A 22,094-nucleotide genomic window follows, 5' to 3' on the forward strand; every position below is an offset into this window, starting at 1 on the left:
TGGCATCGGCTGTTTGTTGGGCTCACTGCCAAGTCAGTGATTTGGGTGACCTGGCTATATCCAAACCAATTCAGTGCAAATAAAAATCACTAGTTCTGATGGTGCCCCTCCAATGCCTTCTCTTTACCGGCAAGCAGACAGGAGAGATGGGTACAGTTGGCTTCTATTTTTGTATTGATCTTGCTATATTGTGCAAGCCTTACATTGATTTTTAGCATGCTACATAAGTAAATGTGTCTTGGTTCAGATCCAACTAGCTCAATCCCACCTAATTTTCATCCGTACTTCAGCTCTTGTCTCATGTGACTTTTGGCCATGCAGTTCCCATGACCCCAAGTCAAAGGCTACCTCCTTTTTTTTGCTACTAGAAAAGTGGGTTAGATCCAGCCCATCCTGTATTGCACAGCTGAGAGCAGTATTATTACAGTGAATATTGTCCTGTGCTTCAGTAGCATGGATGGGCAGGAATAGTTTGTGTAGTGAAGTATGCAGTGGGTACTATGACTGCTCATGTACAGAATGAAGAATCCCTATTTTTTTTTACCCTTGACGGCTGCCCCTTTGCACCTGTGGCTGAGAACGGCAATGTACAATACCTGCTGGTATCTGATTTTGGAATTTAGGCCCACATTCTATAAGGTAAGAATAATTACCAAATAAGTAGGGAGAGTTGTTTTCCAGAATTTACAGCAATATAATCAAGGGATTAGTGTATGCCATTGATTCTTAAGTATGATTACCTCTCTGTGCCTTTGAGGGAGACACCAAAAACAAAAGTGGTAATTCGGGGACTGTTTCCACGTTAGACATACTTTGTTTTAGCCTCACTTTGGATTTCAAATGGAGTCAATGTTAGGCTTTCCACATTGGGCCTCCCCATTTCCCAGGCTGAAATTCACCATATGTTTTCCACATCTGAGTTGGAAGGAGGCAGCCTCCCATCAAGCTTCGCTCCCTCCCCCGTTTTCAAAAATATTTTCTTTGCAAAATGGTGCCTTCTTGTATCTAATTCCACTATTATGTGCCCTCAATCACCTCCCCTTTACCTCCAAGTACACTTAAAAAAATCACATTACAACGCTGCTGCAATGTAACAAACAAGACTGACACTATTTTTAATACTTAGTGTTGTAATGCCAATAACCCATTTTTTTTTAAGTCAGATGTTTTGGGGCGGAGAGAGAGAGGGGGAGGATGGCAATGAGGAAGGGACATGCATGAACAGCTCAAAGCGGCAGATGTGGGGGGGGGAAACCAAATGAAAGCATTTCTCCATTGGGCAGCCCCAAACTAGATTCCGCCTTGCAAAACAAAATCACTGTAACCTAGAAATTCTTTAACCACATGGGGAGAGTGCGATTTGGGTCTGCGCCTGAAAGGGCAGATTTTAGTGTGGAAATGTATGAAAAAGTTGGCCCTTTAAAAGGCAAAACCGAATGGTACTGCTAGTGCAGAAATGGTCTGAGCAAAGGACCCCTGCCTGACCACTGTAGCTGGCTCTTCCTGAGCGCAGCAAGGAATGCACAGGGACTTCTGGCAACTCTTTATGGGCATTCCACACTGTGTTCCCTCTTGTACACAACAGAGAAAGGAGAAGGCAGAGAGACCACCAGATGTTTCAGCTCTTCCGTTTGTTTATATACACGTGTGTGTTCAAGAGACAAGTGACTCCAGTTGCATGAATTTCAGGAGGCACCTCCAAACGCTGTTGAGCAGATAAATAAATGCTCTGTCGGCTTTGGCCATAGAACAGATACAAGCAACATCAAGGTTGCTCGCTTTTTCTGTTAACAAAGGGAAACAGCTGTAGTTCAGTGATCGATCGCTTTTGTATGTCTAAGTTTAATTCTAGGCACCAACATTGGGTAGCAGTACTGGGGTAGGTCTCTGAGACCTTGGAGTACTTCCATCACTAATAGCAGGAAACGCTGGACTAGAGGACCAAAGATAGGGCAGCTTAGTTGGTTTAAGGTGGCTAATCATATATGTTCAATATTTTGCTTCCCCTGCATGCTTAAGAGCTGTTCCCACAGGGTAGTTCTCTCAGAACACTCTCAGCCCCACCTACCTCATAGGGTGTTTGCTGTGGAGAGAGGAAGGGGAAAGTGTCTGTAAGCCACTTTGGCACTCCTTTGAGTAGTGAAAAGTAGGGTGTAAAAAAACACACTCTTCTTCTTCTCTTATGGACTGTCAGATTTAGAAGAACTGTTTTTTTTAATACTCAGCTTCTCACTAACCAAAGGAGTCTCAATGTAGCTTTACCTTCCCTTCCTCTCCCCACAACAGACACCTTGTGAGGTAGGATGGGAAAAATGTCTGTAAGCCACTTTGGCACTCCTTTGAGTAGTGAAAAGTGGGGTGTAAAAAACCCGCTCTTCTTCTTTTATGGACTGTCAGATTTAGAAGAACTGTTTTTTTTATACTCAGCTTTTCACTAACCAAAGGAGTCTCAAAGTAGCTTACAATTACCTTCCCTTCCTCTCCCCAAGACCTTTCCTGATGCTGCCTTCTAGCATGGGCATTCAGAGATTTACTGCCTCTGGATGTGAAAGTGCTTTTTACTCACCAAAGCTAGTAGTCACTGATAGACCTATCGTCCATGAACCCACCAAACCCATGAAACCACCGCTGGGGTTCTTCACAGTATTTCTGGTGATTCTGCGTGCTATGTGATGTCACTTCCGGATTTCCCCTAAACTTGACAGCTGCATAGTGGCAATGGCACCAGTGTTTTAAATTATTTTCTGTTGCTCACAGGGCAGAAGCAACATGGATTGCTGGCGTAAGTCTCCTGTCATAGCAGGAGGCCAGGCAACCTTAACAAAGTAACTTTAGGACTTGTAATGAAGTACCTGGCAGAGGCTAGACATCATGCCCTCCCCAATTTATAAATTAGCATGTGTACATTAACTACTTTTTTAAAAATTCTGAATTAGAGACCCAGGTGGCTCAAAGCATATGGCTATTTCAATACTAACTTCAAAAATAAATGTTGGTGTGTGTGTGTGTGTTTTTAAAACAACCCTGATCTGGGAACCTTTCCATTTTAAACTCCTCTGCCCAAAATTCCCTGGCAAACGTCAAGAAATTCTGCCTTTTCCAGCTTGGTCATGCTGGTGCCAAACCTCTCTAGCTGTAAGCTACTACAGAGCTTTCAAATTATGTTGAAAAACAAACATGGCTTCCCCCCCGCCCCCGCCCATAACATCAATGCTGCCATCCCTGAGGTATTGCTATTTCATTAGCAGCATGAAGTATTCTGTTTATATAGTTGATCAGTGCACAAGCCAATGGCCGGGTGTGACCCAGGCTTTTGATAAGGAAAAGTCTCCGTATATTTTGAACACTGTACCCCCCCACACACACATAACAGTGTCAATGTTGGGGCTACCAGTAGGGAAAGAAACAGCCCTGATTTGCAGTTTACCAAAACCTCCCACTCAAGAATCCTGCCCTGAACAGCAAATTGTTTCAGTTTCAGAGATTAATTAGAAACAAAAGCATCAATTTTATGAAAAATTACTATCTCAAATGATGTCCAAATCGTTAGGTTTAGAAGGAGAAAAGATACTATCAAATTCAATTTAAACAAATATCCTATATGATCTGACTTAAACAAAAATTAAGTTCTTCAATTCAACTGTCTGACATAGCAAAATATAGTATTAACATTTACAACAATTTATTTATTTTTTAAATCACACACCCAAAAACATGACTCTGGAGGCCTGAAATGTTTATTGTCAAAGCTTGGTTTCTTTCTGAACCCAGGTCAGATATCAGCAGTGTACTGTGGCTGTCCTGTATGAAACATGTGCTTCCCACCTGCTATTTTGCCAACTGTCCCAGGATGAAATCAATGCAGTTATTGTATATCTTGAAGAGTCACCATACCTCCCCCCCCCCCCGCCCGCCAACAAAACAGTGTTGGGGTTACTAGCAGGGAAAGAAATTACAATTAGGGCTGTAAAGTTAGTCAATGAATTGGATTGCTGGATTAATTAAAAGCCTGATACTAATTAATCAGGCTGATTTTAAAAAATGCTTATTAATCATGCCAATTAAAAAAAAATCATGCAGGACTGTATCAGAGGCATCACTGTGGCATTCCAGCTGGTTTCTCATTCACACGAGAAAATGCCTTTCCTACTGAGATACCTGCCAGGACATGCCTGTGTTGGAAATATGCTATTTTCTTCATAGAAACAACTACAGGGATTTCTGGAGGAAACCTCGGCCCTTGATTCTTTCCAGTCTGGCTTCAGGCCTGGTCACAGAATGGAGATGGCTCTGGATGCCTTTACAGACAGGACCGCATAGAAATATGAAAAATAAATAAAAATGAGCTGGAAAGGATACCAAGGGCCATCTAGTCTAACCCCCTGCACAATATAGAAAATTCACAGGTATCCCCCCCCCATTCCCCAGCGACTCCTCCTGTATGTCCAGATGAAGCAAAGAAAAAATCTCCAGGATTCCTAGGCCAATCTTACCTGGAGGCAAATTTCTCACTGGCAGTCTTCAAGCAAAGGTTGGATACACACTTTTCTTGGATGCTTTAGGATGCTTAGGGCTAATCCTGTGTTGAGCAGGGGGTAGATGGCCTGTATGGCCCCTTCCAACTCTATGATTCTATGATTCTATGATTCTATGATTCTATGATTCTATGATTCTATGATTCTTCCTGACTCTAAAGGGCCAACTGGCATTACCTCAGGCATATAAGAAAAGCATTGAGATTTGAGCACTGGCTCATCCCTTCCTGTCCTTCCTCTCATGATCTAGTAATATTCACAGTGAGTCAGAAAAACTGCATTGCTGTCAGATGGCCATCTAACTTTTGCTCAAAAACCCCCAAAGGATTTTGCTCAAAAACCCCCAAAGGATACCTTGCTACCTGCCATGGAAGCCTCCCAAGTAACTGTCTGATCAGGAAGTTCAATGTAATGTCTAGGTGAAAACTCTTTTGATTTAATTTCAGCTGGCCGGTTATGGTCTGAGCTTCTGGGGTAACAGAAAACATCCTCTGTATCAGTGTTCCCCAACCCCCGGTCCGGGGACCAGTCCCGGTCCATGGATCAGTCGGTACCGGGCCGCGGCTTCTCCTCGTCCTCCTCCCTGGCTGCTGCCTCAGGGGCTGCCCTGCCACTCTGCTGCTGGCTCACCTTTGGTGCTCTCCAGTGGGGCTCGCTCTCGGCGTGGCACTGCGCAGCTGCTGCTGGCAGCGCTCCCAGTGGCAGCGGGAAGTCAGGGGCGCCGGTGGGATAGCAAGTGGAGCAGGGGCTCAGGCAGCGGTGACGTCCCTCGGCAAAAGACTACCCCCCCCCCCGGGACCTCAGTAAAATTGTCAAGCGTTGACTGGTCCCCGGTGATAAAAAGGTTGGGGACCACTGCTCTATATGACAGCTCTTCAAAGAATTGAAGATGGTCATTATATCCCCTCTCAATCATTTCCTTTCAAAGCTAAACATACCCAGTTCCTTCAACCTTTCCTCATAGGATGGTCTCCAGATCCCTATCTTTGTCCCCTTTCTCTGGACATATTCCAGTTTATCAACATCCTTCTTAGTTATCAGTATTAATGCCTCACTCGCATAGCAAAGACTTCCACTGCTTGGAAGGAGAAATTCAGTCAAAGAACTTGTACAGAGCTATGAACTGAACTCAGAATTCCTGCAGTGGACCAGTGGCCTTCTGTTTGACTTGTGTGGATCTTCTAAACTGACTGATGTATTTTCTTACACAATATACTGACATTCCACAGCACATGGTCCTTTAGCATGAACTCTAGCAGTGTGCAGGAGGAAGTATATCAAATATATCAAACTGATGAGTCAAAGTGTACTATGGGCTGACGTACATTAACTGCTCATCATTTGGTTACTCACTGAATGAAGGCTGGCAGCTGAATGTGTGAACCAAGTTCAATGAAAAGCACGTTGCTGGGGGTGACTCATATATTATATTATTACATTCCCTGGGGTGGGAAGTGCTTCCTGCGGCTGTTTCCCATGTCGTTCCAGTAGATGCAGAAATCGTATGGAAAGAGCTCACTGGGTGAACATATCAAGACGGACCGTTTAACTCAGTACTGACTGTTCTGATCAGTCGTGGCTTTCCAGACAAACTGAAACTCTGTAGATGGAGATGTCGGAAACAAATATGGAGTCTTCTGCAGGCAAAATGTGGGATCTGTCACTGAGCCATAGCTCCAATATGGTTCGTGGCCACTCAAAACATAACCCCCTCCAAGCTAAACTTTCACAGGGCAGCATCAGCCCTGATCACATGGTCTCTGGATGTTATCAGACCAATATAAAAAGAAACCATGTGCAAGAAGATCCTGTTGCCCATGCTGCTGGTAGCAGTGTATGAATGGGTTCTCAAATTAAGGTACATAGTATGGAAGTTCTTTCTTTGGTGGTTTGGTCAGTGATTTGCATGCACAATATCAGTTGTCACCAAAAAAGGATGCGTAAACCCGGCTTGCGAGAGCAAGAAAAAAAAGCAACGTCTCACAAACATATAATTTAGAAAACCAGAGTACAATGAAAATAATTAGCTAAGGGATGCACCAAACCTTTATGCAAGGCAGAAAAGAGGACAGTGCTATCCTGATTATCGCAGTACCTCAATATGGTATTTAATTAAGGCAACAGTTTCTTTCCACTGAGACAGTTTATGACTGGAAAACCACCAATGTTACATGCTGAACGGGCAATTTACAGGAAACATTCTGTATGATAATGCCCTGGACACGCCACAAATCTTTTCAAGGATTAAAGTTCGAAACTCTAATCTGCTGTTAATTGCTTAATCAGACCAATTAAAAAAACCCATACTTTCCAACCTGCTTTGCAGGATCCACAACCCATTATCATTACCGGGCTTGCCTTCTGTTACAAAATACCCAATAAGCAATCAGGCGACTTCCAGATGAAAGTTTTCTTGCTCACTTCCTGCACAGGGAATGTGCTGACCCCTGCTAAGGTGAAGGACTGACCAATGGCTTGGCGGGCCAGCGTGAGCAGCAAAGACAAGAATTCATTGAATAATTTCCTGTCCGATTTGCAGTGCTGTTATCTTGTGGCAGCCCATGCTTTAAATCAATACAAATAGCACCACTGACAGCTATGATTTGTCCATTAGGTACATTAAAGGAAACCTAACTATTGATGGTAATGGAAGTGCATGCTAGTTGGAAATGTTCTTGATGAGACTGACCTACAGGTTAATACCAAAGGGTTGGATCCCACAATCTATCTGTTGAAAGACACACAGGCTGAGGATCTTCCTAGTTTTCCTTTCCCACCAGGAGTCATTTCACACCCCATGGAATGTTTATCCAAGGGGATGTGGGACCTGTAGAACCTGTGTGGAATAAGAACCCCCACAGGTCTGGAAGCTGCAGGGAGGAAAGGGAAGGGGGCTAAATAACTTCCTTTTGTGACCTTGCAGTGTGCCCAACCCTGTCTGTCCTAGCTTCCACTGAGAAGCAAAATACAGAAGAAGAGTAGAAACTGGGATCAAGGGCAGAAACTCAGCATACATGGTCAACAGAAGCATACCAGACCACACTCATCTCCCCTTCTCCTTTTGCACTGACATCTTTACAGGTCAATGTTCTGCGTTTCTGACAGTCAAGCCAATCAGGTTGCCTGCCTGTGACAGACCGTCTAATCTACAGTCCATCATTCTCCTCCTTCCACGCCTGTCATAACAAAGCTGTGGCTCAGAGGAAGAGCCTCTGCTTTGCATGCAGGAGGTCTCAAGATCAGTCCCTGCTATCTCACTAAAAAGGACCAGGCAACAGAGGAAGTGAAAGAGCTCTGCCTGAGACCCCAGAGAGCTGTTGCCAATCTGAGTAGACACAGACAATGTGGCCTTATGGCCTGATGGCCTGATTCAGGATAAGGCAACTTTGTATATGTAATAACCAATGTTTTGCTAGTGGCTAACCCATGGAGGGGTTTACCAACAAATGCTGTCAGAAAACCATCAGTCCTGCAGTGCCTCTCTGTCACGTCAAAGCTGTTGTAGCAGCACTATAAACAAGCACTCTCAGCCGCCAGGCCAGCAGTAAAATATTAACATGACTATAGCTGACCTTTTGAATTTCTGTTTGTTCAGTGGGCCACGCCAATTATGATCTGGCGCTCTCTCTTTCTCCTCTCCTTCAGACACTCCTTTTTATTCCGTTGCCTCTTTAAAAACCCTCTCCTTTCCTTTAGCTGGCTTGCAGCTACCCTGAATTTGGCAGTCTTTAGTAGGTAGAAGCGGGGTGCAAACTGCCTGGGTTGTGCATCAGTAAGTAAAGAGCTAAACTCAACAAGTTCGGAGTCTCTCTCTCTCTCTCTCATCAGCCACAATGCAACTGTCAGGTCAAGAGCATGATGTGTGGGGCCCCCGTGGGGAAGCTGCAAAAGAAATGTTGCACAATGAGCTCCAAATCAGACAACCTTCATCTCTCTGGGCATACATTAGGGCTATTCATAAGGTGGAGTCATGAGGAGGCTCGGATTTCTTTTAAATTAAAAAAAAATGAAAATGAGAGGGAGGAAGGAGCCTGCAGAATGCACAAAACACTGGTATTGTTTATTCAAGTTCCGCCTTATTAGAGATTAGCTGATGTAAGCAAGCAGGTTGTGGGCACTGAAAGGGAACGTCTCGATTCACACCCCGTTCACAAAAGACTCTCATCCTAATTCCAGCAGGACTGATTCAGTGGCAGGGATTTTGCTCCAGCTACTGCATTTTGTTAGCTCTCCCCACCCCCCTGTAAACTTAGTAAAAATATCCTTTAAAGTAATGCAATGTAAAATGAATAAGCATAGTCATTCAGTTAGTTAATACTGGGAAAAAAGAGAAATGTAATTACCTGGAATAGTCCCCTTTAGCTTCCTACAGTTGAGGTGGGGAAAGTAAATAATGTTAAAATACACTCTTTTTAAAATAATGTGTTTTAAATGCAGACATCACATCACCAAATTATTTTTTGTTCATTAAAACAAACAACGCAGGACTTCTCTTGCAATCTAAAGAATATTACTTGATTTACAAGGTTATTTTCCCTTAAACTACAGCCATTCTTCTGAAACTAGATAGACCATCCTTGGTTACATTTAGCTGCAGCTTCCCAGAAACCAAAATCACAGAGAACACCACCAGCCCTTGTTTAAGTGTTCTGGGTTAGTCCAAAACAACACAAACTGTTCAGAAAGTCAAAGTCAACATTGGTCTACTGATGTTTTGTTAAGGAAAACCCAATGTTGGCATGTTAAAAATGTTTAGCAATTGAAAAAAAAAAACCCTGAAAACATGCCAAAGCAGAAAAAATTTATCAAAGTTGGTCACAAGAACGTCAGCGACGTATTAAAATAAATTTGATAAAAGTGGATAAAATTCTTTTTAAAAAGCATCTTGTGTTTAAGCCTTTTTTAAAAAGCTGAAGTAACAAGAGAAGTCCCTACATTCAGAATCATTGCCATATTATCCCCCTCTGACATCCCTGTGTGACATAGCTACACATCATGTGCATTAAGGAGAAATACATATATATTAACTGAGAAACACATAGCAAAGATGTAGCTTATACAAATCACAATTTCCCTCCCCCCGCCCCAAGAGAGGTTTTTCTCCACACTCCTCCCACACATGTTTACCTTAGCATTATGGCTATAGCAATACATTTTTAATTTTTAAACCATAAATAATCAGTTTGTTTTGTGGAGGAGAAGGGGGCCGTGGATACGATAAGTAGATACAAATTGTTGCAAAAATGTCAAACTTTGTAAACTGAAGGCATATTAGAAAATGCATCACAAATAACACAGAATTGATGGGAAACTTACCTGTAAAACCAAAGCAGCTAATCTGAAGACTGTTTCACTTTCCACCTCAATATGTCCCTATTCAAATTAAGAGGAAAATATTAAGAGGACATTGGGATGCCCCCCTGGGGCTACACTGAATCTGTTGGTCTGTCACTATGCTGATTTTCCTTCACTCACAGACCATACCATTGTGGCAGAAGGGGGGGTGCATGTAATTTGAGCTGTAAAGTTTGTTACATTCATAGCGCTTCATAGTGCTTAACAGCAGAACCATTCTGAAAATAAAGGAGGATCCAGAGACCGGAGGAAGCTGGCACACAGAATTGATTGACAGCTTTAATGAATCACACCCTCCCTGTATAGTTTTAGCACACTGAGGCCCTACAGGTCCCCCGAGATTCACATTCCATATAAAACACTTCTGCCCACTAAGTGTGCTGTGTAATATACAAATGCACACACAAACATTGATTTGAAAAAAAATGTAGGCAGCTGTGCTGTCCCACACCACACACATAGAAGCCATGTCATACTCTTTATTATTACCAGCCCAAACACCCTGACTCAGCGTGCAAGCTTTTGAGTTCTCTCCTGGTCCAACCATTACACCCTTCTAAAACCCATTAACTTTAATGGAGTGACAAGGGTGTAACTCTGCTTAGCGTGGCACTGCACAACTCTTCATCAAGCACAGCAAGTGAAAGGGGGAAATGCAGAATCGTAAGGCCCCTGATCTCCATTCTGGTTTCTGATATTTGAGTTAGCTTCTTCCAGCACAAAGCAGTTAACTGAATTCGACTTCAGGACCTGAAAACATTTCTGTGTACTGCAGCACTGCTTAGATGTGAATTATTAAGTGCCTTTAACAAGCAGATGTTTTTTCTAATACATAGCTATTTCATTCTTACATCCCGCTCCCTGTTCACAAGGCAGACCATGACTATGTGCATTTTGCATGTGAGAATATCTGAAGCAAAAAAAATTCACATTGTAAAGGTGGGAAATTGTGACAGTGGGAGATTTATAACCAGATTTGAAGCAGTTTTAAACTTAAAAGCACCGTCAAAAGATCCAGTTAAGACTAGAGCTATACCTGGTCGAGGATTGCCCCCCTCCCCCTGAGCTATGAGGAAAAACACAAAGATCCCAGAAGCAAACTTATACATCCCCTGATCTGGATAGCCCAGGCAAGCTCAATCCTATCAGATTCTGGAAGCCAAGCAGGGCCGACCCCAGATAGTTCTTGGATGGGAGCCCTCCATGGAACACTCGGGGTCATGTTGCGGAGGCAGGCAATGGCAAACCGCCTCTGAACATCTCTTGCCTGACTGCCTGGCTACACGATACACATGCCATAAAAAGGTAAAGGTATACCCTGTGCAAGCACCGAGTCATGTCTGACCCTTGGGGTGACGCCCTCTAGCGTTTTCATGGCAGACTCAATACAGGGTGGTTTGCCAGTGTCTTCCCCAGTCATTACCGTTTACCCCCCAGCAAGCTGGGTACTCATTTTACCAACCTCAGAAGGATGGAAGGCTGAGTCAACCTTGAGCCGGCTGCTGGGGTCGAACTCCCAGCCTCATGGGCAGAGCTTCAGACTGCATGTCTGCTGCCTTACCACTTTGTGCCACAAGAGGCTCCTACACTTGCCATACGACATGTAAATAAACACGTATATTTATTCTGCTGAGCAAATTATTGTGTGTGTGTAATTTGCATCCAGAAAATGATGGTGGGGGGGCATGACCACAATCTGAACCCCCTTCCCTTTAAGCAGCAGAATTCCTCCAAGAGATCCATTAACAAAACTCCACCAGCCAGGCAAACCGGCCCTGAGAAAAGTGTGATCCGCTACCTTTGCCAATTGTTTATTATTTTACTGCTTTGATCACAACTGTTTAGGCAGATACTGGAGGCAGAACTTGAGAAGCGCTCCTAAAAGGGCTGTGCCCCCAAAAAGGCTAAGAATGGCTGGATTTGGCTATCAAAGCCCAATTCGCATGGGCAGAACAGGCTAAGAGGACGCTCATATGGAAGTGGGGCTAAGCTTCCCTGGAGTGGAGCTGCTGGTGCGGAATTGACCAGAGAGAGAGAGAGAGAGAATGAGAGAGAGAGAGAGAGAGAGAGAGAGACTGGTCCAAAGTAACTCTGTGAGCATCCATAGATGTGAATGACTATACCATGTTGGAAATTTGAACTTGGGTCTCACTCCAGTTACTATACTATGCTATGCTATTGTATACACCAACAAGGGCTGTGCTAAAGTATAGACCTGCAGACCTGGTTGAGACCAGACATAACCAACAGTGACTGAAGGGCCTCTGCTCCCCCCCCCCCCCTCAGAACTCCACCAGTATACTCTGGACCTGGTTGCACTGTTGCACTGTTTATACTGTTTATACTGTTATATTGTTACATGGTTACAACTATTAGTTATTATTATTGTACGGTTATTCACATGTTATAGACTGTTTTATATATATTGTTCTTATGTTCTTACGTAAACCGCCCTGAGCCTCCAGGGAGGGTGGCATATAAACAAACAAACAAAGAGCCAGCATAGTATTATGGTTTAGCCGCTTCTAATCTGGCAAGATGTGTTTGATTCCCCGTTCCTCCACATGCAGCCAGCTGGGTGACCTTGGACTCGCCACAGCACTGATAAAGCTGTTCTGACTGAGCAGTGATATCAGGGCTCTCACAGCCTCACCCACCTCACCCACCTCACAGGGTGTCTGCTGTGGGGAGAGGAAAGGGAAGGCAAATGTAAGGTGCTTTGAGACTCCTTCCGGTAGAAAAAAGGGGCATATAAAAAACAACTCTTCTTCTAAATCTCAAATAGAATATAGTTCCTACGCCTCTAATAGAGCAGAAGAGAAGTTTTCAGCAAAGTTTACTTCTCATCTCATAGACTGTTTATGCACGGGAGGTTTCATGATGGGCTGCAGGCTGGAATTTTAGTTGTGGCATGTTGCCCTCCTCTTCCTGCACCCACATGGGGGGGGCATTTGGCCCAGAAAGCCTCATCTGCCCCCCACCTGTGCTCTTGCAGTGGAGCAGTGAAGTTCCCAGTGCATAAACGGCACTGATGAGAAAGTGATCAGAAACTTCTGCTCTTGCCTCTGCTTTCCGTGCACCTATTATAGGTGCATGATCCTCCAATTTGGCAGTCCTACCTGGCACACAGAAAGAGCTGCCAAGATGATACAGCTTCAGAAAAATAGGAACATGTTTAAAATTTCTGTCTTGCCACTTGAACACTTTTGGATATCCTGTTGTTTGATGGCATCAATCCAATAAGGCATATCTTTGCATTTCAAGCACAGATACTTTTAATGAATATATAAATATAAAATGTTTTATTTACAGTATAATATTTTATAATAATAATACTGTATTTATAGATTTTTCATTTTATATATGGAAGAGAAGCTCTGGAGTAGGAGCTAAGAAGTCTGTGCTCTGTTACTCCTCAACGGGTAAAGACTGCATTAAGCACCTGCCTGTCTCATGACTATATATTTCCCAGCAAAGTGTTCAAAAAGTTGGTGTATTATATTTAGACATAAAACATTTATGCCTTGACACAGTCATGGTGTGATTAGGCTTGGTTCTGTTTAGTTTCTCAGCTTCTGCAGCAAAAAAAAAAATAAAGAGAGAGAGAGAAAAGAAAGAAAAAAGATTTTCCCCAGATGGGATTAGCACCTGCACTTATGAACTTTATTTATTATTCCTCCAGACAATTCTGTTCAAAATGCCTGATACTAACAATTCCATCTAGTGAGGGTTTTTTTTTAAACTGCTTTAGATAATCCCATTTGCTGTGAAGAAAAGCCATTTGGATAGAATCAGTCACGATAACCTATAGGCCTCCTTTCTTTCTTCAACTTGCATTACATAATTTGGACAGCAATACAGCAGGACAATTTTTTCTTTAAAAAATGAAATCCCCCTATATACTCACATATAAGCCTAGTTTTTCAGCACCTTTATTCACAATGAAAAAGCCCTCCTTGGCTTATATGCGGGTATACGGTAATTGATATAAAAGCCTGCTCCAGCCAGCCAGTTCTTGCTCTGGCAGCTTATAGGACATCCACGGTTTGACTCTGATCTTTATTTCCTTTTGCCTCCACTTCTTCCTCTTCTTAATCACTTCTTCCAAACTATTCTTTTGGTTTCTGTGGGTGAAAAGCAGGGAACAAAAAAGCAGCTATTTCTCCTTTTGACTTTTCTGTATTGGAGAGGGAAGGCTGGATGGGAGAGCCTGTGATGATGGAGCATTTCCCACCCTCAGTTTATATGCAAGTCAATAAGTTTGCCCAGATTTTGTGGAAAGATTAGGTGCCTTGGCTTATATGCGGGTCGGCTTATATATGTATTATTTTAAAAATTGAGTGATTGAATATACGTTAGCAGGTCCTAGCCCCAAAACACTCACATGCCTTAAATTTTGTGGTGTGACAGACAGGACTTTTCTCTTCCAAGCTTAAAGGCAAACTGTATTTTAAAGGGACTGAAGTCTAAAAGAGTTTCCTCCACTAAACCTGATGGACAATGGTGTAACACTTGCACATATCTGCATTTAATCTGAAAGACTTTTGTCTCCCAGTTCTTCCATCCAGGGCTTTCTACCTGCAGGGGTACTGCAGCTATGCTGGGCTGCAGCATATTTTCAGCAATGGCACCACATCCTCAAAATATGCTCCCCTGTGAAATGTCACCTGATGTCACCTTTGCTTTAGATTTAGGTGTTAGGCCAACCAGGAATTGGTTTCGTTTCATGGAGCTTTTGGGTGATCACGTTGTTTGTTAATTGATCTTATCACTGACAGTGATCCGATGATTAATTGCTGACTTACTTCTTAAACTGATGTTTTAATCTGCTGTCAATAATTCTGCGGCTTTGTTGCCAACTTAAGACAACAACGCTAAACAGGTCTACTCAGACGTAATGGGGCTTACTGTCAGAGAAGAATTCTTCTGCATTATTCCTTTGCTAATTTGGTGGTTTGGATAACTTATGAGACAGTTTGAATAAACTGATAAAGCAGAGAATAATTTGGAAAATACATATATTGTATCTATATTTTTCTGAAGCACTTTGTAAATGATAACTTAAGGCATGCTGATATATTTTTCTTCCTGGTCTGATTTTTCTTCCAGTTCTTTAAAGTTAGTTCACATGGCCATTTCTGCCATTAAATTATCACCATTATCATGTTTTTCTGATTATTATAAAATATTTTTTAAAATATCCCAAACATCCTGTCCAATTACCGTGTTGTAGATGATTTCTTTTGATTTCAGCATTGCACTGATTGTTTTACTGGATTGCATTTAATGTATTTGAGTTTTAGACAAGGTATCAATACACTTAATAAATTAAAATAATTTATTATTTTCTGGCATTTCTGTGTAAGAATCTCTCTCATGCTGGCTTCATAAAAAAAAAACTCTTAGCAAACTTGCTATGATGTTTGGGTTAGGAGAATCACTATGTCAATTTTTGCCTGTGAAAGTAGTCCTATAAAAGCATTGAGTTAGAACCTGTTTCTGGTAATTGAAACTTCCTACATACAAGTATTTAAAAGGGTACCATATGGAGGATGGAGCAGAATTGTTCTCTCTTGCCCCAGAGGAACAGACCAGAACCAATGGGATGAAATGAATTCAAAAGGAATTCCGTCTAAACATTCAGAAGAAGTTCCTGACAGAGCGGTTTCTCAGTGGAACGGGCTTCCTCGAGAGGTGGTGGGTTCTCCATCTTTGGAAATTTTTAAACAGAGGCTGGATAGCCATATGACGGAGAGGCTGATTCTGTGAAGGCTTAAGGGGGTGGCAGGTTACAGTGGATGAGCAATAGGGTTGTGAGTGTCCTGCATAGTGCAGGGGGTTGGACTAGATGACCCATGAGATCCCTTCTATTATTCTATGATTCTATAACACTTCTGGGAAATTCAGACCAACCACACACACATCACAGTAGGAGCAAGCACATGATATAGCAAACATACTGAAACCAAGCAGCTCTGAGTCTGTCGTCCCTTGAGCAGGAGGAATCTGGGATGCCTACATATACATGGAGTTCCATGTTAAAATGAAAATACTGATAGAAGTGTAATGAATACATCTACTTATAATGGGTCAGAAACACAAATATGCCTTTGGCAGTCTCTGAAACTGTTAGCTCCCTTGTTATCACTCTAATGTAAAATGAGTTCATATTTTAATATGATTTAAATTTAATAGGAATTAATTTTCTTTAAATCTGACTCAGGGACACCTTGGAGGCCAGTGCTAACAGAAATACAGGCAGTAAGTTTTTCAAAGTTTTTTTTTAATGTACAGTAACAAATGTTTTTCTACATACACAAACTCGTCTTACTCCTGATTTTCTTTAGCAGTTGACCCACAAAGCAATGGAACTGGTTTGAGCATCGTTCTTCTGCACGACTGCCCTCCCTCTGCATTTTTACAGTTGTGCAGTTACTTTATTTTCTGTCACATTGATTTATTTATCGTTTCAAGTTATGGCCCGTTGCTCCCCAAAAGCTCACGGCGGGTTACAATCACCTGAATAAAACCCCCAATAAAACCCCCGTAAAAAGAGATGTAAAACCAAATTACATTCATAAAAACCCGTAAGACACAGTGGCAACTCGCCCCAACCCAAACAATATTCCCAGTATTGTCTTAGAGGGGGAGGGAGGAAGGGGGCGCAGATGGAATTTGTCACCGCCGCTTCAATAAGAGGGGCCACAATCTACCTGGCTGCTTGGCCTCAACCATGGACCTGGTGGAAGAGCTCCATTTTGCAGGCCCTGAGGAACGCTGAAAGCTCCCACAGGGCCCGCAGCATGATGTACATTCTGCGAAACAGACCTGGATATTTTATCACACGCGGCAGTGTATGTGTAGTTTTATAAAAGCTTTATAAAACTTTATTTATTTATAAAAAAATAAATCTTCTAGCCCTCAGCAGGAAGAAAATTGTCATCTGACTTTCCAAACCCTTGGTTGGATGCTATGCTTTCTTTCTGTAGGTGCAAAAATACTTTGGGTTCTGCTAGATGCTCTGCTGATACAAGATGCAAGGGGGACAGTTTCAAGGACATCCTTCTTACTATCACAGGCTTCTGTTTTACCTGACAATCAGTTCTTGGGAGTCTTCTAACCTCTGACATTGCCTTTTTGTTGCTTGCAGACAAGCAGGGGACGGTATGAGAAACCCATCTCCACCAGTACTCCATATAATCCAACCCAATGCTTTTTCATATAAAAACCAAGACGTAGTTTACCCTCAAGCTTGGGTTTTTGTAGACTGGCATTGTGTATAAATATTAATTCTAAGTGTGCTCTCCCCTGTCTGACTAATTCACAAATTTTATTAGATACCCTTTGGCAGAAGCCATTTTCCAAATTCCCCTGTGGACTAAAAACACAGGCCCATATTAAAGATTCAATGTGCATTTGTAGGTTTGACAGCTCAGCACACAGAGCCCTATGAAAAATTCATGGATTGACAGAAGAGAAATCCCAGTACCGTATTTACTACAAAACAAGGCTTCATGTTAGAGATGAAATAAATGAATAAATGAGCAAGTGCCATTTTAAATTTTTGACAAAACATTGTTTGGAACGTGGAAACTTTTCTGAAAGGAAGGTAGTATACAGTGTTGAAATATTTTTCCGACAACATTTTTCCAACAACATTTCCGGACTTGGGTTTCTTTCTTCCTATCGAGCAACCCAAATCAGAGTCATATCGTTCAAGGGCTGCTGACTTCAACTAATTAAGAACGGCATACTTCTGTTTGGGACAGCATTTCTGGGGGTGGAAGTGAAAATAATACTGGTCAAAACTTTCTTTATTCATTTATATATAATACCTGTAAACCTGCATTTCTCCCATACCAGAACCCAATTGAGAATAAAAGCAATAAATGATATACTAAATTCTGAGGAGAGTAAAAAAAAAAAAAACCCAGCCTAAAACAGGGGTAGTCAACCTGTGGTCCTCCAGATGTCCATGGACTACAATTCCCATGAGCCCCTACCAGCAACCGCTGGACACCTGGACATGGACATCTGGAGGTCCATGGACATCTGGAGGACCACAGGTTGACTACCCCTGGTCTAAAACATCTGCAGGAGAACATGATGTTGGTCATCTTTTAAATGCAGGAAACCAATAGAGTTCACACTGTTCGTTAGCCCCCAAATGGCCTTCTAACATGCTTTGTCTTACACCCTGTCCAAAATAATGGAAAGGTGGAAGATTTCCCCACACTGTCAGGAAAGCTGGCCCACACTGAGGGGTGGGGGTGGGAGAGAAAAGAAACAAGAATGGGCTGTAACTATACATATCCCTTACAGAAGGAGACAGCAAGAAAGAATCACTGTGACAAACAGTTGGTGCAATGGCTCCAGGGAGAGCCAGTCTTTCAAGTGTTAGGGTCCCAGGTTGTGAAGCACTTGCAAGGTAAACACCAGCAGCACAAATGGATCCTAAAATTGCATGAGCTCTGTATACAAGTTACAGCAGAAGTCTCCAATGTTTTTTGAGCCCATGGCCACCTTTGAACTTGGGACAAAAGATGGTGGATGCAACCATAAGATGGCTGCTGTAGGAGGTGGAGCCAACCACATTGAGGAGGTCCAAGTGCAGGGCAGGAGGGGGGAAATTTTAAAAATACACCAGGAAAAAGGAGTAAGAGAAGATAAAAACCATCACTGTGATGGTAGCTGCCTCTAAAGTAATGTTATTAATATGTACAGCCAGTAACATCTCCATCATATGCTGTGCTGGGCAAGGCCCCCATCTGGCCCCACCCACATTCTAAAAACACTTGGTGAGCACCAGAAAAAGTATCCTCAGGCAACACAGTTTACCCAACTCAGTATTCACCACTCTGACTGGAAGCAGCTGTCCAAGGTCACAAGCAGAGGTATTTGACATTACCTGTTGTCTAATTCTTTTAACTGAAGATGCTGCAAGATGAATCTAGCTTCTGCATACAAAGCAGATGTGCTAACAAGAGATATGATACCTATCTGTAAGCTAGATAAAAGGGGAGGGGGGATACACGTTGACAATTTTTAAAAACCAAATTAGTACCAAATAGGGCACTCAGCAGATCAGTCTGTGGAGCAAAACGATTTTTAACACTTTCCTTCAGTGCCTCTCCACAATTTAAAACATGCCTCCAAACCTGCAATTAGTTCTGTGTGGTGAGAAAAACAGGCACCTGAAATTATCTCTCCCCACCCCCATACACAAACTGATTATAAGTTTGCAGAAGTATTATACTTCATGGAAGAAGCTTGGGAGGGAACAGTTGGTTCACTTGGGAGGAAGGTTCACTTACCTAGTGACCCTTCTCCATTTTTCAAAGCAGCTACCTGGGGCTTCTCAGTAGCTTGTAGAATGTGAAGGATCCAAAGTATGGGCCATTCTGTCATGTATGTATTATGTATGTATGTACATACGGCCAAGAACAATGCATGTCTCAGTCTTGCAGTTTTTAAAACTACTTTCATTTCCTTGTTTGTCAGCCAATTTTACTTTAGATTCTTATGTTCAAGTCCATCCCTCCTCAACAACTAAGATGATGTCCTTCACTGTTATTGGTGTGTATTGGACTTAATCACCGTAGGGAAGATGTTTAGTTGAAATTCCTGGTTGGCTCTAGAAGGTTTGGTGAACCTTAGAGCTAATGAGCCCTTAAAGACTCAATTTTACAAGTTTACTCAAAGAGCTAAGGTCAATGAACACTAATTAAGCATTAAACAGAATTAAGACAAAAGCTGTTTTTATCCTATCATGTTCACCTCATGGGAAGCAGAGATAATTTGCACAATTGATTTGTTGCAGTTTTTATCTGTTCACCAAACCTTTTTATCTGTTCACCTCAGAGAATCCCATTTAGCACACAAACTGTCTTTGCAGGCTTTGTGAAGGACAGTTAAAACTTTCTTTTGTTCCAAGATGCCTTTGAACTTCTGAACTAATTGTTAGTTTTCATTTTAATGCATTTTCCTTTAGTTTTAGAACATTTTAAATATTTTAATTTAGTTTTTTACTACTACCGTGAACCATCTTGAAGGCCTATGACATTGAGACGTGAGTGAGAAAGAATGTTAAGAAACTACCATATAAAACAAACCAAATACCTCAGACTGCTGTTGTTCATTCTCATGGACCTCCATCAGAGTTTCTACATAGGTCTGGGGGGAAATGTCATGTTCCTTTAGCAGAGACTTAATGTGTAGAAATGGTCAGTTGAAGCTTTTCAGCATCGCCTGGTAAATAACACTCTATTAAAGATCAGTGGGGCCTGGGAGGGGGATGTCCTGGAATTATAATTGGTCTCCAGACTACAGAGGTCAGTTCCCCTAGAGAAAATGGATGTTTTGGAGAGTGGACTCTGTGGCTTTATCGGCCCACTATGGACCCTTCTCACCTCAAAACCCACCCTGCCCAGGCTTCACCCCCAAATATCCAGGAATGTCCCAACCTGGAGTTGGAAACCCTAATCAAAAGAAAGAAACTATAAAAAGAAGGGACATTTTTCTCCAGGAATTGGCAACATCCTTGACTAGAAACTTGTTTACCTTTATGGGCCACTATGGACCCTGCTCACCTCAAAACCCACCCTACCCAGCCTTCACCCCCAAATATCCAGGAATGTCACAACCTGGAGTTGGAAACTCTAATCAAAAGAAACAAACTATAAAAAAGAAGGGACATTTTTCTCCAGGAATTGGCAACATCCTTGACTAGAAACTTATTTACCTTTATAAGCCACTATGGACTCTTCTCAAAACAAACCCTGCCCAGCCTTCACCCCCAAATATCCAGGAATGTCCCAACCTGGAGTCGGAAACCCTAATCAAAAGACGGAAACTATAAAAAGAAGGGACATTTTTCTCCAAGGGGCTTTCCGCACCGGGATCCTTGTAGCAAATTGTTTGCTGAACGAAAAATTGCCATTTAAAATAGTGCAATTCGTCATTATGCATACCTGACTTTATAGTGGAATCCAGTTGCGTTTCTATCGTTTCCCACAAGCTTCCGGTCTCAGCAAAAATCGCTAGACAGGAAGCGCTATTGCCAAGCTCGTCCCGCCCCTGGCCGTCAAGCAGCCAATGGGCAGCCGTTAACATGCTCCCAAACAGCCCCTTTCCCTTTAAGAAAGGTTTTTTTTTAAAAAAAACACACACACCCATTGCAACGAATATGTGTTGATTCGTTGCAACGGAGAGACCCATCAGCTGGCAGGTGTGTTTCTGTCGTTTCATCATTGCCACGCTCCCTCCAAGTGAAAAAAAAAAATCCCCCCCCCCCTCACGGGCCCGTTTTTCGGCCGAAAACAGTGTAAAAAATAAAGGGAAAATACATCAGCAAACGGGCTTGTCTGTTGTTTGTGCTTAGTGAATAAACAGCTCTGGGGAGGGACTGAAGCCGGGGAAGCCTCTAAACAGGCTTGCTGGTGGGTTGAACTTCGCTCGCTCGGAGAAAAAAAAAATGGCGATCGCTTCGCCGGAAGATCAGAGGAGAGAGCCAGGGGGAGAGACTTTGTAGAAACCACAACAATGATAACGCACAGAACTTTCCCGCTAGTGTTGCAGATTGGTTGCAGGAGTGTAGCGCTTTCCCAAGGGTGAGTCCACTTTTGGGGATTTCCCTGAAAGCGCTACAAGGAAGCGCTTTTTGCGGATCGGTTTCAGGTGTGTGGCAGATTGTCAACGGCGTTGTGCATAATGGCAAATCAGTAGCGTTTTCAATTGGCAACCATTGTGCGATTTTGAAGGTGTGCGAAAAGCCCCCAAGAATTGGCAACATCCTTGACTAGAAACTTATTTACCTGGCAATGTTGCACTACAATGCCATGAAGTATATAAGCCTCTGTTAAAGGGAGAGAACATTTTTCTTGAGGTCTGTTGATAACTCTAAACTGTGGGGCATGTTATGCCAAAGCTCTATTGTGGGGTGTTCGTGCAACACCTGAGCTAATCCTTCTATGGAAACATTAGTAGAGGAGATTTGCTGTGATCAGTAAAAACAACTCATACATAGAAATGCTGACAGGCTGTTAACAACTGTGTTCTGCCTCTTCCTCCAAGGAGTTAGATACTATTTAACCTCACAACAGCACAACAGGTTGGGCCGACATGTTTGACTTCCTCAAGATCACCCACTGAGCTTCACAGCTCAGCAGGAATTTGAACACACCCCACTCTTTAGACTCTACGCTG

General features: G+C 42.5%; 1 protein-coding gene across 10 annotated transcripts in view; it reads right to left on the reverse strand.

Annotated features, from left to right (window-relative positions):
• Positions 1-22,094, reverse strand: part of FRMD4B (FERM domain containing 4B) — a 266,219-nt gene that overhangs the window by 84,603 nt on the left and 159,522 nt on the right. For 8 of the 10 annotated variants that reach the window (XM_077325142.1, XM_077325143.1, XM_077325144.1 and 5 more), the window contains 2 exons: positions 9,852-9,908; positions 8,879-8,901 (listed from right to left, as the gene is read on the reverse strand). The exons of the other annotated variants lie outside the window; for them this stretch is intronic. In XM_077325142.1, the coding sequence (XP_077181257.1) occupies positions 8,879-8,901; positions 9,852-9,908 (80 nt within the window). The remainder of the gene's footprint in view (positions 1-8,878; positions 8,902-9,851; positions 9,909-22,094) is intronic. 10 annotated transcript variants of the gene reach the window in all.

This window comes from Paroedura picta, chromosome 3 (assembly GCF_049243985.1).
Source record: "Paroedura picta isolate Pp20150507F chromosome 3, Ppicta_v3.0, whole genome shotgun sequence".
NCBI classification, from domain to species: domain Eukaryota; kingdom Metazoa; phylum Chordata; class Lepidosauria; order Squamata; family Gekkonidae; genus Paroedura; species Paroedura picta.